We start from the raw sequence: 19,451 nt of genomic DNA, 5'->3' as shown, positions 1-19,451 counted from the left end.
GATTAGTTGAACTGAAGGGCTTGTTTCGGTGCTGTAGTTTGCATGTGCTTCCAGAGAAGAATGCTGTACAGATGTTTGCTGAGATTAATTTCTATTCCCTTCCTTCCTATTGCTTCTGAAGTTAAATTCTGTATTTTTAAACTTTACACTCAATCCAAATGAACTACCAGGAACTATTCTCTGACCGAATTGTTTTCCTCCATTATTTAAAATGTGTTTTACTGTGTTTTTCAGTGTTGTGTCATTTTATATTGCTGTCTTTGATTTTCGCACATTGTTACTCTCAGGCACTTACCAATGAATTTTAAGTTTGCTGGAGAATGCTGGAACGCAATAACGAATTACTTAGCTTTTGACATCCGCCTCAAATCAGAACAGCTTGAAAAATGGTTTCATTGTTCAATGTTTAATTTATAGCTGCAATGCTGGCAAGCAGACATGTGGGAAACTACGGCCCATAATACTATTGGACCATGTTTTCTCATCAAAGTTTTCAAATAGCAGAGTACATAAACTTTGTTAAAGTATAATAAGGAATTCGCTATGCAAAATACAGAGTCAACATTCAGGTATAGCGTGAAGTTAGGAAAGAAATTGGTATGATTGCCATTTTTGCAAAGAGATTAAGTGCCATGAGTGACGAAATATTGTTGCAATTCTAAAAGGCTTTGCTGAGACCATGACTGGCCTGCACATCTACAAAAAAGCATATTTTTCTTGGAGATGTTCACAAAACTGAGTTCTGAGTTGAGAGGATTGCCTCTCAAGTATAAGGGAGACATTGAGCAGAATGGATCTGCATCCCCTGGCTTTCAAAAAAAATACAGATACTACAATTAGAATCATAGAGATGTACAGCACGGAAACAGACCCTTCAGACCAATCCATCCATGCCGACCAGATATCCCAACACAATCTAGTCCCACGTGCCAGCACCCGGCCCATATCCCTCCAAACCCCTACTACTCATATACCCATCCAAATGCATTTTAAATGTTGCAATTGTACCAGCCTCCACAACTTCCTCTGGCAGCTCATTCCATATACGTACCACCCTCTGCGTGAAAAGGTTGCTCCATAGGTCTCTTTTATATCTTTCCCCTCTCACCCTAAACCTATGCCCTCTAGTTCTGGACTCCCCCACCCCAGGGAAAAGACTTTGTCTATTTATCCTATCCATGCCCCTCCTGATTTTATAAACCTCTATATGGTCACCCCTCAGCCTCCGACGCTCCAGCGAGAACAGCCCCAGTCTGTTCAGCCTCTCCCTATAGCTCAAATCCTCCAAATCTGGCAACATCCTTGTAAATCTTTTCTGAACCCTTTCAAGTTTCACAACATCTTTCCGAAAGGAAGACGACCAGAATTGCACGCGATATTCAGACAGTGGCCTAATCAATGTCCTGTACAGCCACAACATGACCTCCCAACTCCTATACTCAATACTCTGACCAATAAAAGAAAGTATACCAAACGCCTTCTTCACTATCCTATCTAGCTGCGGCTCCACGTTCAAGGAGCTATGCACCTGCACTCAAAGGTCTCTGTTCAGCAACACTCCCTAGGACCTTACCATTAAGTACATAAGTCCTGCTTAGGTTTGCTTTCCCAAAATGCAGCACCTCGCATTTATCTGAATTAAACTCCAGCTGCCACTTCTCAGCCCACTGGCCCATCTGATCAAGATCCCGTTGCAATCTGAGGTAACCTTCTTCACTGTCCACTACACCTCCAATTTTGTGTTATCTGCAAACTTACTAACTATACCTGTTATGCTCACATCCAAATCATTTATATAAATGATTAAAAGTAGTGGACCCAGCACCGATCCTTGTGGCACTCCACTGGTCACAGGCCTCCAGTCTGGAAAACAACCCTCTGTCTTCTACCTTTGAGCCAGTCCTGTATCCAAATGGCTAGTTCTCATTGTATTCTGTGAGGTCGAAACTTGCTAACCAGTCTCCCATGGGGAACCTTGTCTAACGCCTGACTGAAGTCCATATAGATCACATCAACCACTCTACCTTCATCAATTCTCTTTGTTGCTTCTTCAAAAAACTCAATCAAGTTTGTGAGACGTGATTTCCCATGCACAAAGCCATGTTGACTATGCCTAATCAGTCCTTGCCTTTCCAAACACATGTACATCCTGTCCCCAGGATTCCCTCCAACAACTTGCCCACCACCGACGTCAGGCTCATGGGTCTGTAGTTCCCTGGCTTGTCCTTACCACCTTTCGTAAACAGTGGCACCACGTTAGCCAGCCTCCAGTCTTTTGCCACCTCACCTGTGACTATTGATGATACAAATATCTCAGCAAAAGGCCCAACAATCACTTCCCTACCTTCCCACAGAGTTCTAGGGTACACCTGATCAGGTCCTGGGGATTTATCCACTTTTATGCATTTCAAGACATCCAGCACTTCCTCCTCTGTAATATGGACCTTTTTCAAGATGTCACCATCTATTCCCCTACATTCTATATCCTCCATGTCCTTTTCCACAGTAAATATGGTGCAAAATATTTGTTTAGTATCTCCCCCATTTTGTGCGGCTCCACACAAAGGCCTTTTTGCTGATCTTTGAGGGGCCCTATTCTCTCCTAGTTACCCTTTTGTCCTTAATGTATTTGTAAAAACCCTTTGGATTCTCCTTAACTCTATTTGCCAAAGTATTCTCATGTCCCCTTTTTGCCCTCCTGATTTCCCTTTTAAGTATACTCCTACTGCCTTTATAATCTTCTGATGTTTCACTCGATCTATCCTATCTATACAGGACATATGCTTCCTTCTTTTCCATTACCAAACCCTCAATTCCTTTAGTCATCCAGCCTTTTCTTTCATCCTGACAGGAATATACTTTCTCTGGACTCCCATTATCTCATTTCTGAAGGCTTCCCATTTTCCAGCCGTCCCTTTACCTACAAACATTTTCCCCCCCAATCAGCTTTTGAAAGTTCTTGCCTAATACCATCAAAATTAGCCTTTCTCCAGTTTAGAACTTCAACTTTTAGATCTGGTCTATCCTTTTCCATCACTATTTTAAAACTAATAGAATTATGATCGCTGGCCCAAAGTGCTCCCCCACTGACACCTCAGTCACCTGCCCTACCTTATTTCCCAAGAGTAGATCAAGCTTTGCACCTTCTCTAGTAGGTACACCCCCATACTGACTCAGAAAATTTTCTTGTACACATTTAACAAATTCCTCTCCATCTAAACCCTTAACACTATGGCAGTCCCAGTCTATGTTTGGAAAATTAAAATCCCCTACCGTAACCACCCTATTATTTTTACAGATAACTGAGAGATCTCCTTACAAGTTTGTTTCTCAATTTCCCTCTGACTATTAGGGGGTCTATAATACAATCCCAATAAGGTGATCATCCCTTTCTTATTTCTCAGTTCCACCCAAATAACTTCTCTGGATGTATTTCCGGGAATTTCCTCCCTCAGCACAGCTGTAATGCTATCCCTTATCAAAAACGCCACTCCCCCTCCTCTCTTGCCTCCCTTTCTGTCCTTCCTGTAGCATTTGTATCCTGGAACATTAAGCTGCCAGTCCTGCCCATCCCTGAGCCATGTTTCTGTAATTGCTATGATATCCCAGTCCCATGTTCCTAACCATGCCCTGAGTTCATCTGCCTTCCCTGTTAGGCCCCTTGCATTGAAATAAATACAGTTTAACTTATCAGTCCTACCTTGTTCTCTGTGCCTGCCTGCCGAGTGTTTAACTTGCTTCTGTTCTCAACTGTACCAGTCTCAGATTGATCTCTTTCCTCACTATCTCCCTGGGTCCCACCCCCCCACCTTACTAGTTTAACTCCTCCCGAGCAGTTCTAGCAAATCTCCCTGCCAGTATATTAGTCTCTTTCCAATTTAGGTGCAAACCATCCTTCTTGTACAGGTCAGTTCTACCCCAGAAGAGATTCCATTGATCCAAAAATGTGAATCCTTCTCCCATACACCTGCTCCTCAGCCATGTATTCATTTGCTGTATCCTCCTATTCCTGCCCTCACTAGCTTGTAGCACCAGGAGTAATCCAGATATTACTACTCTTGAAGACCTTCTATTTAAATTCCTGCCTAACTCTCTCCCTTCAGAATCTCAACCCGATCTCTTCCTATGTCGTTGGTTCCAATGTGTACAATGATCTCCTGCAGTCCCCTCTCCCCCTTGAGAATATTCTGCACCCTCTCTGAAACATCCTTGATCCTGGCACCAGGGAAGCAACACACCATTCTGATTTTTCGCTGCTGGCCACAGAACTTTCTGTCTGTGCCTCGGACTAGAGTGTCCCCTAACTCAATCGATCTCTTGGAACCCAACGTACCCCTCATTGCATTAGAGCCAGTCTCAATACCAGAAACTTGGCTGTTCATGCTACGTTTTCCTGAAAATCCATCACCACGTACATTTTCCAAAACAGCATACTTGTTTGAAACGGGGATAGCCACAGGAGACTGCTCTACTAAATGCCTACCACTTTTACCTTTCCTGGAGTTAATCCACCTATGTTACTGTATCTGCGATTTCCCCCCTTCCTATAACTGCCATCCATCACGTCCCCTTGCTGTCGTAAATTCCTCATTGCCTCTACCTGTCTGTCCAACCGATCCATTCAATTTGATAGGATTCGCTACCAACGGCATTTATTGCAGATATAATCCTCAGTAACCTCTAAGCTCTCCCTAAACTCCCACATCTGACAACAAGAGCATATCACTGTACTAAAGGCCATTTTTGCTCCTTCACAATCTACAGAACCAGAAAATAGCACCATCTTATTCCTCTACAAAACACTGCTCCAGGTTAAATTAATACTTATGGCTTATATTTTAAGTTTAATCAAGAGACATACCTCAATAAACATATAATCAAGAATGAACCCATTCTGCCCACTACTGCAGACTTACTGTAAGGCCACGCTTAAATTTTAACTTCAGTTTCTGTGCTGTGACCTCTCCCAAATAGACTTCTCCAAGATTAGTTGTGAATTTCCCTGTTTGTTAATTTTCCCAGACACACTCCAATGTCCAGCAATAGATGAATTCAAAATTCTGACAGATGTTGAGAAGATGTTTCCTGGATTAGAATATCCATAACTAGAAACCTCAGTCTAGTATAAGGACTGCGATGAAGAGAAACTTCTTCACGTCAAACTATAAATCTTCTGGACTTTATCCTCGGGACCTATCGATGCTCAGTCATTGAGTACAGTCAAGACTGAGGTAGACCAAAGAGCTGAAAAATTAATCAATCAATCAAGTACTCTGGTACTCTCATACATCAGATCGACTGTAGATTTGAGATCAAGATTAGAAATGGCCATCTTGAATGACAAAGCCGGCTTGAGGAACTCTGTGACTGCCCCTTTGTATTTACGTTGAACAGTAAAACCTCTGATAACAAGTTATGTTCTATTTCCCTGATATTTTTCACAGAATTTCTTTTCTCCCCCAGTGCAATTCATTGGGTAAAAATCTCAAAGATGTGGTGGATAAGTACAGCCAATACCAAGAAATTTCAACAGGCTTTCTACCATGGCTTCAAGACACTGAGGAAGCTGCAAAAATTCAGTTGACTGAGGCCATTGCTGCAGATCCTAAAAACCTACAGAAACAACTGAAGCAAGTCAAGGTTGAAACCTATACATCCTTCAAGAATTGCTCACAATTTTCTTAGCAGACTGTATTTTCTTGTACAACTCAAGTTAACAGCTTATTTTACCATGAATAGGCTCTGCAGGATCAGTTGTCTGGATACCAAAGCACTGTAGAAAAGCTAAGGAAAACCGTTGATGCACTTATGAATACCGAGGGCAATCTCCTACTGAATCGTGATGAAATCCAAGATGATGTGGGTATGTTGTTAGATCAAATACATCAGTGCACAGAATTTACGGCACAAAGACATTCAGTCTGACCGGTCACTGGACGTTCATGTTGCAAATAATCTTCCGTAAACCCCATATTCTTCATTTACATTATCAGATATCCTGCCTGCTCTTTCATGTGTTAATCGCACTCCCCTTTAAATTTGCATGCCATTAATTTAAAATACTATTTAATTTTAAATACTATTTGTCTAAACTACTCTTTTGGTAGAGAGTTCAACACTCTAACATCAGTGTTGAGAAAAAATAAATCCTATCTGTGTTTCTGTCTCTTTCTTTGTCACTGTCTTTCCCCCTCTCTCTCCCAATCCCTCGTTCATACAGTGCCAAAGGCAATTGTGCCCATTATGCCACTGGCAGCAACATTGTGCTAAGTTATCAAATGCATATCTACTTAGCCTGTATCTTTGTATACTGTGGGATTTCAAGTATTCATCCAAATACTAACTTAAATGTTGTGATGATTCCTGCTCAATGACCTTTTCAGGCAGTAAACTCCAATATGCACAACTCCAGGTGAAATAATTCTACCATAAATTGCCTATAAACCTTCATCCCCTTACTTTCCCATAGTTATTGCGCTCTCTACTAAGTGGAAAAGTTTCTTCTTTTCTACCCTACCTTTGTCCCTCATCATCAAAACAACTCAAGCGTATCTGGTGTCACTTCACAGTTCAAACACTCTATACCTGGCAACAATTTCCTCTGCGCCATCTTCAGTGCAATCACATCCTTCCTGTAGTGGCCACCAGAACTGTCGACTGTGTCCCATCTGTGGCCTAACGAGCATTTCTCATAAACTCCAATATAACTCCTTGCTTTACTACTTAGTGCCTTGTCTATTAAAGGTAAGTATCCCACATACCTTCTTAACTGCTCTATCAGATTATAATTCATGTTCAAATGCAGCAAGTTGTGGGCAAAATCCAGTGTTGGGCTTCTAAATGGCAAATAATAATTATGCCACACAAGTGCCAGAAAATGACCGTCTCCGAAAAAGGGAAAGTCTAACCATTGCTCTATGACATTCGGCGACATTACCATCACCAAATTCCCCACAATCGACATTATACATATTCCCACTGACCAAAAAACAAGCAGGTCAACCACATAAATATTGCAGCTATCAGGATAGGCCAGAGGCTTGATGTTCTGATGAGTAACTTGGCTCTTGTCTACCCAGTGTCCATCATCTAGGAGACACAATTTGGAATTGTGATAGAATACTTCCCACTTGCCTGGATGGATGCTGCTTCAACAACACTGATGAAGCCGGACATCATCCAGGACAAAGCATTTTGCTTGGTTGGCACTGATCTGCCATTTTCACCAGTCACTTATGTCACATTCATGATACACAGTATCAGCTGTGTCTACCATCTAAAGATGTACATCAGTAACTCACCAGGCTCCTCTGACAGCACCTTCTAAATCTGTAACTGCTACTATCTAGAAGGACAAATTCCGAAGATGCAGGGCAACATCAAGACTTGCAAGTTCCCCCAAGCCACACACAATCCTGACTTGGGACAATATAACTAGTCCCTCAACTTCACTTGGTCAAAATCCCGATATCACCTTCCTACCAACACTATGGTAGTTCCCACACCCATTGGACCTTATTGGCTCAAGAATGCAGCTTGCCACCCCCTTTATCCTTAGCATTTAGGGATGACAACAGATGTTGGTCTATCCAATGATGCCGACATCCCATGACAAATAATTTTTAAAATTCCATAATGTATTTAACCTGATAATTCCTTGTTTGTTCACGTCATGTTATCAAATAAAATTTAAACAAGAGCATCATAGGGTAGTTTCAGAACTAATGACAAAATGTTTGGACTGAGGTAGATTATTAGATTAGATTAGATTAGATTACAGTGTGGAAACAGGCCCTTCGGCCCAACAAGTCCACACCGACCCGCCGAAGCGAAACCCACCCATACCCCTACATTTACCCCTTACCTAACACTACGGGCAATTTAGTATGGCCAATTCACCTAACTTGCACATCTTTGGACTGTGGGAGGAAACCGGAGCACCCGGAGGAAACCCACGCAGACACGGGGAGAACGTGCAAACTCCACACAGTCAGTCACCTGAGTCGGGAATTGAACCCGGGTCTCTGGCGCTGCGAGGCAGCAGTGCTAACCACTGTGCCACCGTGCCGCCCATATGAGGAGCATTTAAATGCAGAGAGAGGTAGAGAGGTTTAAAGAAGAGCCTTAAATCCATGGCAGTTGAAGGTAATAGTAATGCTGCAAAAATCTGGGGTGTGTAATCGCTTAGACTTGGACATACATTTCTGATGTGCCTCCTCCCTACCTTTTATCTTAGCCTGCTGGACAAACTTTCCTCATTCCTGAAGAAGGGCTTATGCCCGAAACGTCGATTCTCCTGTTCCTTGGATGCTGCCTGACCTGCTGCGCTTTTCCAGCAACACATTTTCAGCTTTGTAAATAAAAGTCCAGGCAGTGTGTTTTATATCATCTCTGGAACTTTGATTGAATGTCATTTAGAAGAGAAATGAAATGGGTTTTAAATACTCAGCCTTCCATTAGGTTGTCTTCAATAGTCAATAGTAGTGACAGGATCTATAATATTTTCAATATTTGTTTCTTGGTAGATGATGTTGTGTTGAGATTTGAGAATCTATCCAAATCGACCAGTGACCGCAATGAGAAGCTGCGGATGACACTCACACGGTCCCTAAGTGTTCAGGATGGTTTGGATGAAATGCTTGAGTGGATGGCTAGTGTTGAAAAGAGCCTAGAAGATGACGAGGAGATGCCTTTGAATTCTGCTGCTATTCAAGAGGCCTTCAGTAAAAACGCTGTGAGTATTGTCAAAAAAATGAATCACATTATGACCTTGCAAAAATTATTAATCAGCCACAGGGAAATTGAAGTATCCATCTTTTCACCCTAATCAGTCAGGCTGTTTCAGCATTGTTTTGTGAGTACATTTGATACATGTGAGTACCTGTGACAAAAACTTGAATTGCAAATCATGGTGGATTAGTGGTTAGCACTGCTACCTCCCAGCACCACGGACCTGGGCTCAGTTCCATCCTTGGGTAACTGTCTGTGTGGAGTTTGCATGTTCTCGCCATGTCTGTGGATTTCCTCCCACAGTCCAAAGATATGCAAGTTAGGTGAGTTGGCCATGCAAGATTGCTCTGTAGTGTCCAGGGCAGTGCAGAATTGGTGAATTAGCCACAGGAAATGCAGGGTTACAGGGATGGGATGGGATGGGTGTGGGTGGGATGCTCTTCGATAGGCCAAATGGCCTGTTTACACCCTGGAGAGATTTTATGAAATTAAAAAAAATAGCAAATTTTTATTCATCGTAAATATAGTTTCAGTTAATGAGAATAAAAGTGAATCAGATCAACTTCCCAGAGAGAGGGCACAGGTTTCTATGTGACAAAATTCTTCTGAACATAAAACTATGGTAATATTTCAGATGTATTCAAAATTATAGGGATCAGAAATAAAACTTCACGTTGTGAATATCATTTTAATTTGAAAGACCTTGGGTCCATTATTTGACAAGAAGTATTTGTTTGACGATAGGTGTTTATACAGTGCATAATTTTGTTCATTAGCAACAAAGTCAAATGTTACAAATTATTAAACCATCAGCTAAACTTCTACCTTTAAAGAATATTTTTGATTTGGGTTCAGTATTGAGAGTTGACTTTAATGTAGCCATTTATTAAAAATAAAAATACAGAATTTTTTTGTTTTGTACCAAATGCTGTTTGTTGTTTTATTGGAAAATTGCAGTATATGTTCTTCAATTATTCTTTTTATAAAGTGGTGCTTGGTTACCTTTATGACCTGTTCACACTCTGAAATGTTATTAAGGGATAAAGTATGTAACCAGTGGCTTCAATCTAATAAATGTAACTTGGTTGATGTTTATATCAAAAGAATGGAAGCAGTTGTTTGCAGATTGATACATAGGAACAGAAAGAGGCCATTCAGCTTCCTGAACCTACCACCATTTGGTTAGATGATGGCTTTCTTGTTGTGTATTCTTTCTTGGGTTGTGGGCATGACCGACAAGGCCAGTGTTTATTGTCTGTTTCTCACTAGCCTTGAGAAAATGGAGGTGAGCCACTATTCCATATTGTATAGATACACCCATGATGCTGTTATGACCCAATGACTCTGAAGGAACAACAGTACATTCCATGTCAGGAATTTGTATGACTCAGAAAGAAATTTACAAACTTATGAGGGGCATGGATAGAGTAAATAGGCAAAGTCTTTTCCCTGGGGTCAGGGAGTCCAGAACTAGAGGGCATAGGTTTAGGGTGAGAGGGGAAAGATATAAAAGAGACCTAAGGGGCAACTTTTTCACAAAGAGGGTGGTACGGGTATGGAATGAGCTGCCAGAGGAAGTGGTGGAGGCTGGTACAATTGCAACATTTAAGAGGCATTTGGATGGCTGTATGAATAGGAAGGGTTTGGAGGGATATGGGCCGGGTGCTGGCAGGTGGGACTAGATTGGGTTGGGATATCTGGTCAGCATGGATGGGTTGGACTGAAGGGTCTGTTTCCATGCTGTGCATCTCTATGACTTTATGACTGTATGTGAGGCATGGACATGCAGGTGCTGCCCTTGTCCTTCTAGGTGGTAGATGTCGTGGGTTTATAAGTTGCCGTGGAAGTCAGCTTGGTGAGTTTCTCACTACAACTTCAAGAATAAGCACATGGCTGCTGCTTTGCATCAGTGATCGAGGAGTGAGTGATCAGGGTGTTGGATGGGTGCTAATCAAACGGGCTATTGTGTCCTGCGTGATCTTGAACTTCTTGAATGTGGTTGCAGCTGCACTTGTGCTGGCAAGTGGGGAGTATTCCATCACACTGCTGACTTGTGCTTCATAGATAGTGGAAAGGCACTGGGGAGTCACGAGGTGAGCTACTAACTTCAGAATTCCTAACCTCTGATCTGCTATTGTAGCCACAGTATTTATGTGACTAGTTCAGCTGTTTCTAGTCAATGATAACCCCCAGGATGTTAACAGTGGAGATTGCAGCGATGATAATGCCATGCAAAACCAAGAGGAGATAGTTTGGTTCTCTCTCTCATTGAGATTGGTCAATGCACTGGTGTGGTGTGAATGTTATGTTCCACATATCCTAAACATTGTCTGGGTCTTGCTGCATATGCACATGATTGCTTCTGTATCTAAGAAGTTCTGACTAGTGCAGAATATTGTGAAATCATTGCGAACATCCCAACATCTGGTCTTATGATGGAGGGGAAGTCATTGATATAATAGTTGAAGAAGATCGGACCAAGGAAACTGCCCTGCTGGTGGGACCTGAACCATATTTCTGGCCCAGAGCATCAGTTGTCCAGTGATGTTATCACTGTGCTATCAGCTCCCTTGATCTGTATCTTAACTCTGTCTTGGTTCCTTAACCCTTAAGATCTTTACCTGACAAAAATGTATTTATTTTAATTTTGTTTTCAATTAATATCCTCAGTTTTTGAGAACAAGAATTCCAAATTTCCAATATGCTTTGTGCGAGTAATTGTCCTGGAATACTAGACCATTATAGAAATAGTTTAGACAATTTCCATTAAACTCATTAAGGAATAGATTTCATATGAAGAAGGCTCTGGTACAAATGGGACCTGTCATAGTATTGGCTGTGCCAAATTCACCATACACAGCAAGTCTTTTTTCTCAATTGTTCATTTCAATGAAATTTGGTTTCTCATGATAGTTCTGTGTTGGCTTTAAGAACATATGATAAAGGAGCAGAATTAGGCCATTCGGCCCATTGAGTCTGTTTTGCCATTTGATTGTGGTTGATATGTTTCTCAATCCCATTCTCCTGCTTTCTCCCCATAACTTTGATCCTGTTACTAACAAGAACCTATCTACTTCTTTCTTGAATACACTCAAAGTCTTGGTCTCCACAGCCTTCTGTGACAATGCATTCCACACATTAATCAACCTCTGGCTGATAAGTTCCTCCTCTTCTGAGTTCTAAAGGGTCATCACTCTGAGGTTGTGCCCTCGGATCCGAGTCTCTTTGACTTGTGGAAACATCTCCAAGTCCACTCTATCCAGGCCTCTCAGTGTTCTATAAATTTCAATCAGATCCCCCTTCATCCTTCCAAACTCCATCGAGTACAGACCCAGAGTCCAGAACCTCTCCTCACCTGAGAAGCCCATTATCCCTGGGATCATTCTTGTAAACCTCCTCTGGACTCCCTTCAATACCAGCACATCTTTCCTCAGGTGTTGAACCTAAAATTGCTCACAACGTTCTAAATGTAGTTTGACCAGAGCCTTATACAGCCTCAGTAGTACATCCCTACCTTTTACAGAATCATAGAACCATTGAGTGTGCAAACAGGTTACTCCACCCAATGAGTCTACACCGACCCTCCGATTAGCATCCCACCCAGACTCATCCCTCTACCCTATCCCGGTAACCCTGCATTTCCCATGGCTAAAGCACCTAACCTACATGACCCTGAATACTCTGGGTAATTTAGCATATCCAATCCACCTAACTTGCATATCTTTGGATTGTGGAAGGAAACTGGAGCACCCGGAGGAAACCCACACAGACATGGGGTGAATGTGCAAACTCCACAAAGACAGTTGCCCGAGGGTGAAATCTGGGTCCCTGGTGTTGTGAGGCAGCAGTGCTAATCACTGAGCCACCACATTGCCCCTAGCCATTGTGCAGCCTTTTGTATTCTAGCCATCTCAAAATGAAAGCTGCCATTACATTTGCCTTCCTAACTGCTAGCTGAACCTACATGTTAACCCTATGAGAATCCTGAACTGTGATTCCTACATCCCTTTATAGTTGAGATTTCTGAAGCCTTTCCCATTTAGAAAATAATCTATGTCTCTAGTTTTCCTATCAAAGTGCAGAACCTCACACTTGCCCACATTGTATTCCACCTTCCACTTCTTTGCCCACGCTCCTAAACTGTCCAAGTCTTTTTGCAGTCTCATCCTTCCTTAACATCAACCTATCTTTGTGCCATTTGCTAACTTAGCAACATGCCTTCAGTTCCTTCATCCAAATTGTTAATCTATAACATGAATAGTTGGGGTCCCAACACTGACCACTGTAGATCTCTACATTCTGAAAAAGACCCCTTTATCCCCATTCTCTGCCTTCTGCCAGTCGGCCAATCATTTATCCATGCCAGTACCTTGCCCCTAACACCATGGGCTCTTCTCTTATTTAGCACCTTGACAAAGGTTTTCTGGAAATCCAAATAGATCATGTCCACAGGCTGTCCTTTGTCTAGTTAGTCTCTTAACTTATTCCAAGAATTCTAACAGATTTGTCAGGCAAGGCTTCCCCTTGACCAAGCCATTCTGAATCAGCCCTATTTTACCATGAACTTCTAAGTACTCCTCAATCTTATCTTTAATAATGGATTCTAAACTCTTACCAATAACCAAGGTCAAGCTAAATGGCCTACAATTTCCTATCTTTTGCCTCCTTCCCTTCTTAAATAGAAGAGTTACATTAGCAAATCTTCCAGTCCTCTGAGACCTTCCTCAACTCCAGAAATCCCTGAAAAATCACCACCAATGCCTCTGAATCTCCTCAGCTATCACCTCGAAAACTCTGGGGTCTAGTCCATCCTGTCTGGGTGATTTATCCACCTTCAGACATTTCAGCTTCCCCAGTACCTTCTCCTTAGTGATGACCACTGCACTCACCTCTGCTCCCTGACTGTATTGAAGTTCTGGTACTTTGCTGGTGTCTGCCACATGAAAGCTGATGGAGAGTTCCTATTCAGTTCCTCCATTGTTTCTTTCTATGCCATTGCTACTTCTCCAGCCTCATTTTCCAGAGGTCCAATGTCCACTCTTGCCTTTCTCTTACCTTTAATATATTGAAAGAACTCCTTGCCATCTTCTTTTATATTCCTAGTTAGTTTGTCCACATATTTCTCCTCCCTTGTTGGTTTTTTTTAGTTCTCCTCTGGAGGTTTTGATAGGCTTCCAAATCCTCTGGCTTCCACACATCTTCATCACCTTGTTAGCTATGGTTATCTTGTCCTCCATTTAGTATATTTTTTGTTGCCTGGGATGAATTTCAGCTGTGCCTTCTGAATTACTCTCCAGAAATTCCTGCCATTGCTGCTTCACTGTCTTCCCTTCCAATCAACTCTGGCCAGCTTCTCCCTCATGTCTTTGTAGTTACCTTTACTCAACTGTAATTATATCTGATTCTGGTTCTCTGTCTCAAACTGCAATATGAGTTATTTTATATTATTATCCCCCCCTAAGAATTCCTTCACCTTAAGCTCCTTAATCAAGTCTACTTCATTACATACCACCAAATCTAGAATAACCTGTTCCAGAGTGGGCTCAGCCACAAGTTGCTCCAAAAAAAATCACCTCATAGACATTCCATGAATTCCTTTCCTTGGGATTCATTACCAACCAGCACTGTCTGTCTCCCCTCCATCTCTCTCTCTCTCTCTCTCTCTCTTTCTCTCTTTCTCCTTTGCCCCACCCCCATCTCCCTTGTTTCCCCCATCTCCCTCCCTCTCTCTCTCTTCCATCTCTCTCTCTCTTTCCCCCACATTTACCTAGTGATGTGTCTTATTTTGGGGATTGTCTATCTATGCGGCAAACATGTGTCTAAACCTTCTCAGCCATTGGGCAGCTGATTGTGATGCCAGGATGATTGTTGTCCCCTTGCCCATCTTCATTTGAAGGTTTGTTTCCATTCCTTCTAAAAACAAAATCTTTTCCCAAAGACAATATTCATGATACGTGGCACCCAGTGAATCTTTTATTTAAGTTTGTGGAAAGCTAGTTACTGCTATCACACAATACTAAATGAGGCATTGTGCTGCACAGGTAAGTATTTAATATGGAAGACTAAGAGAACACAACTTTAAAGGGGACCTCACTTTCCAACATCTGTGATCATGTAATGCAAGTATAAGACAATAACCTCTATCTCTACATTAATGCTCATGTTCCTTGTGTCTGGAGCAGCATTTTGTTGCTGCTGAGTGGATTAACAGGACACAATTGTAAGCAATTGCTATGATTTGTAAGTGCTTAAAATTTTTGCTCATTCATAGAGTTGAACACTTGTCCTATTTTTCTGTAGGTGCTGGAACAGAACATTGCCAGTCGCCAAAGCAGTATTAGCGCCATTAAAGAGAAAGCCAACAAGTTCATAGCGACAGCGGATCCAACCACTGCCTCTGCATTGCAAGCAAAGGTGGACGAACTTGCCAAGCGGTTTTCTTCAGCCAGTGGCCGCCACAAGGAAAGAACAGCCAAACTGGAAAAACTCAGAGCCAAAGTGGAACTTTTTGAGAAGACTTACCAAAAAATCGAGCAGTTTGTAACCAAGAAATCTCTGTCTCTCCCTGAATCTGATGGACCAGGAAGAGATGTTGCTGAACTCTCACAGTATATGCAGGTAATCAAATGTTCGGTCATGCACGTGGAGACAGGAAACTCACTTTGTACAGCTGTGGGATTTCCATGACCATAATAGGCTGACACTTCATTTTTAGATGTACTCACACATTACATTTTTTCTTCACGATAAAAGAATCACATTATAAAAACTTATTTTGCTGGGATAAAAAAATGATGTCCTTCTTAATATGGTCTGTATAAAATAATAATCAAATAACAAAGTCCTGTATTTCCCTGTTTGTCACTTGTGTAAGGTTGAGGTGTGTGAGGCTGCTGATCAGCTGGCAATTCCAAGGAACTGATCTATTTTCCATTAACATTTACCTATTTAGAAATTAACTTAAAAACTATCTCCCTGAATTTTTTTTTTAGCAGTAACTTAAAAACTGTTTATTAAGGCAAAACCATCAAGTTTGAGATGGCTGTGGACTCATTGGTAGGTTTTGGTTTGGTATGGTTCATCACCAATTCCATTGTGATTGTATTGTGCCAGTTCCAGAAAGAGCTGGATAGATCTTGGTCTTTTCATCCAGTAATTTGTCCATTTGATTTGTATTTGCTCCTGATATAACATGGATGAGCAGTCTTTAATGCAGCCTGAACTGGGATGAGATGGGGAACAAAGTGGTGTAGCGGTAATGTCATAGGCGAGTAATCCAGACATCTGTGTATTAATAATGTAGCTTTCATTATACAGAAGTGTGCTGTATGGTGAATTCAACTGAAAATTTTAAGCATAAACATAATCAATTTAATTTTTAGTAAACTCAAAATTATTTAGCAGATGTTGTCCAATCACAAAGTAACATCTAACATTCCTCAAAATATTTTGGGTGTTGATGACATGGACTGGTTGAGTACAATCAGTACCTTGCCCAGTGTGAAAACTCAAAGTAACATGCAGTTTAGTACAAGTTTCTGGTGTTTGGGACATATGGCCGCCATACATTGCATCACACTAAAGTCAACCTGTTTGGTTTAAATTTAATAAAGTTTGGCAATTAACCGGTACACTCACCATAGCAATGCCTGTACTAATCAAAGTTAAAAATCACACAACACCAGGTTATAGTCCAACAGGTTTAATTGGAAGCATTAGCTTTCGGATCGCTGCTCCTTCATCAAAGTACACTTTCCATCCAGTGACCACTCTTTTTCTCAGACAGTAGAAAACTGAATTCTTGTGAATGTCCTGATAAGTGTAAGATGAAAATTTTCAAGAAAATTTCAAATAAGCAATCTTTGAATTCTATGCTACCGGACAACAAAATTATGACAAATGATTTAATGCTTAAAAGATGAGCTTCAACATTTGGGTTTGTTTTAAAGATTATAGGGTAGAATTTCCCATTTGGAGGGTGACTTGAAAGGATTTCTAAGCAAGACATTGCAAATGAGTTGAATGAATATAAAAAGTTATTGCTGAATCATTGATTGTACAACATTGTCTCTAATGATGATTTAAGTCAGTCTTGCCTTCAACTCAGCACAACAGATGATTTCATCAGTTGCTGTTCCTGACAACAATATCAGCAGTAAAGAACAGGGGGTGGGGGGGAGGGGTGGAATTTGAAAATAAACCCAAAGATTTGTTACTGTAAATGTATTTGGTTGGTTTGTTCCTGGCCTTTTGAACTGGTGTACAAGTGAGAGCCTTCATCAATCAGCTTATAAATCACATTATTCTGAGTCAAATGTTTAAGCCACTGGAACATTCACTAGGCAACAACAATTTATTTGGGGTTCCTTGATTGTGATCTGCAAAATATGACCTCTTCCTTTCTCCCTCACACAATCACCCTGACAAACCCGTACACATGCTCTCAGCACACGCACAGTCAAAACACGCAGGCACGACATGCACACACCCGGCTAATATGCTCTATTTGTTCCATTCAGGAATTCAACTTCTGCTCTCAACTCTAACTCCAACAATGTCTGTGCTGTACATCTCTATGATTCTATGTCTCTATGACTCTAAATGACAAACTTGTTGATTATCCTCCCTCCTAAGGGGAGGACTATTGATTCTAGTTGAATGGATCACTGAAGGTTTCAGCACTATCTCCAAAGTTCCATTGCACCACCTAATCAATAAGTCCACCACTATCTCCTAAAAAGAAACATGCTTCAGCAAAACTGTGATTTTATCTTTAGCACTCCCTGTATTTAATCTCAAAGTATGCCCAGGAAATTAATCTTGAGTTTCACAATAGTATGCAGAGATTAGCAACACCCAGCCTATTGAAAGAAATCACTAAAGTTTGTTGTCTACATTGGGATATCCACATGGTATAGTGCCTAGCCTTTTTACTGCTTTGCAGCACCACTGTTGATGTCCTTTCTTAACCCACTGTGATGGCCTAATGCCATCGCTATTTGTTTCATGCTGATCACTCAATTGAAAATACACTGACCTGACAAATGAAAAATAATGAAGTGATCTCAACAGCATTGTTACTGCTTGGCTTGGCCAAGTTCATACCAAGTCTTGGCTTTAAGATTTGCACAAACCACGCAATCAAGCTTTCACTTTTCAGTGAATGTGACAGCTTTGTTCATTCATAGAATCCTACAACACAGAAGGAAACCATTTGACTGTTGTGCCTGCGTAGGTTTTAGAGATGTCTAATTAGCTCCTTTTCCTTGCTCTTCCTCCCATCGCCCTGCAACTCTTTCCTTTCAATTATTTATCCACTCCCTTTTTAAAAATTAGGATTGAACATGTCTCCACCACCTGATACCTCAATTTTAGAAGTGAGTTAGAACATGTCCATGGAACTGTAGAATCAGTCAGCTTAGCATTGGAAAAATAATGGAATCCCTAGTAAAAAGAGACTAGAACACCTAGAAACTAAAAAGAGAACAATAAATACGCAAAATGGATTTCAAATCAGTAAAGTCTTTTTTAACCAGCCTTACTAAATTTACTAAAATATACATGGTTAATATAGTAAATACAATTGTCTAGATTTCAAAAGGCCTTTAATGGAAGCTTTATAATGGACTAATGAATTAGGTCAGAGATTGAATCTAGACGATAAAAGCAGTTTAGGTAGCTAGCTGGTTGTAAGACAAAAAGCAGAAGGCGGGAATAAGGGGTAGTTATTCACAGTAGTAGTAGTTGGAAAAGGGTGTTCTGCAAAGATCAGTGCAAGAACAACTGTTCACAATTTGTTGCTTAATGATTTAGAATTTGGAACCAAGAATGCAATTTTTAAATTTGTGGTTGACTCCAAACTGGGGAGAATTGCTAATATGAGAAGGTCTGCAACAAATGGCAAAAGACATTAATTGGCAAATGAATTTCAACTCTGATAAATGTGAGGTATTAAGTTTTGGCAACAAAACTTAGGAAAAGCTAAGAATCTAAATGGGTTGTCAGAGGAAAGGGACCTGAGAGTCAGTGTATTCAAATTCTAAAGTGGCAACACAGCTTGTCATTTTTTAAAAGAAGCAAACAAAGCAGTAGGCTTTAATCCTAGAGGGACATACTTTTACAATAACATTGTTGTGCTAAACTTGTATTAAACCTTAATCAGACAACAACTAGAGTACTGTGTGCAATTCTGATGATCATATAAAAAGATTTAGAGGCACCCATTAGAAGTGAATGAACAGGCTGGATCTCTTTCTCCTGAAAAGAGAAGTCTGAGGACAATCTGTTTGAGGTCTTTAAAGTTGAATTAACCAAAAAAGATTGTCTTCCTTCATGGTAAAAAGTAAGAATAGAGGCCATCAATATAGTATACTCCCCAGAAAATCAAAAAGGGACTTCAGAAGGAACATCTTCACCCTGAGAGGTGAGATTATAGGACTTGCTACCACGGTGGATAGTTGAAGTGAATATTGGAAATGCATTTTAAGAGAAACTTGACAATCATACGAGGGAGAAGGAATGGAGTGTCATGCTATTAGAAGTTAAATGAGGAAATATAGAGGGAGATGCAATTGGAGCACAGACAACAACATGGATTAATTACACCAGTCACCATTTTTAATTGTATTACACCTCTTTAAATTTTCATTTTATTAGTGCATTTCAAATCTTATTAACCAGAAACAGAGTTGGTGTCTTGAGGCAAACATGATAATCTTTGG

The 19,451-nt window shown here is 40.8% G+C and overlaps 1 protein-coding gene across 20 annotated transcripts in view; it reads left to right on the top strand.

The window, feature by feature from the left end:
- Positions 1–19,451, top strand: part of dst (dystonin) — a 617,802-nt gene that overhangs the window by 387,008 nt on the left and 211,343 nt on the right. For all 20 annotated transcript variants that reach the window (XM_087979186.1, XM_087979173.1, XM_087979215.1 and 17 more), the window contains 4 exons: positions 5,464–5,640; positions 5,740–5,863; positions 8,526–8,734; positions 15,031–15,348. In XM_087979186.1, coding sequence (XP_087835312.1) covers positions 5,464–5,640; positions 5,740–5,863; positions 8,526–8,734; positions 15,031–15,348 — 828 coding nt within the window. The remainder of the gene's footprint in view (positions 1–5,463; positions 5,641–5,739; positions 5,864–8,525; positions 8,735–15,030; positions 15,349–19,451) is intronic.

The sequence above is a fragment of the Chiloscyllium plagiosum genome, unplaced genomic scaffold (assembly GCF_037043375.1).
Source record: "Chiloscyllium plagiosum isolate Xiang-an unplaced genomic scaffold, Cpla_swu_hap1 HiC_scaffold_3, whole genome shotgun sequence".
NCBI classification, from domain to species: domain Eukaryota; kingdom Metazoa; phylum Chordata; class Chondrichthyes; order Orectolobiformes; family Hemiscylliidae; genus Chiloscyllium; species Chiloscyllium plagiosum.
This window is presented reverse-complemented; position numbering and strand designations above follow the sequence as displayed.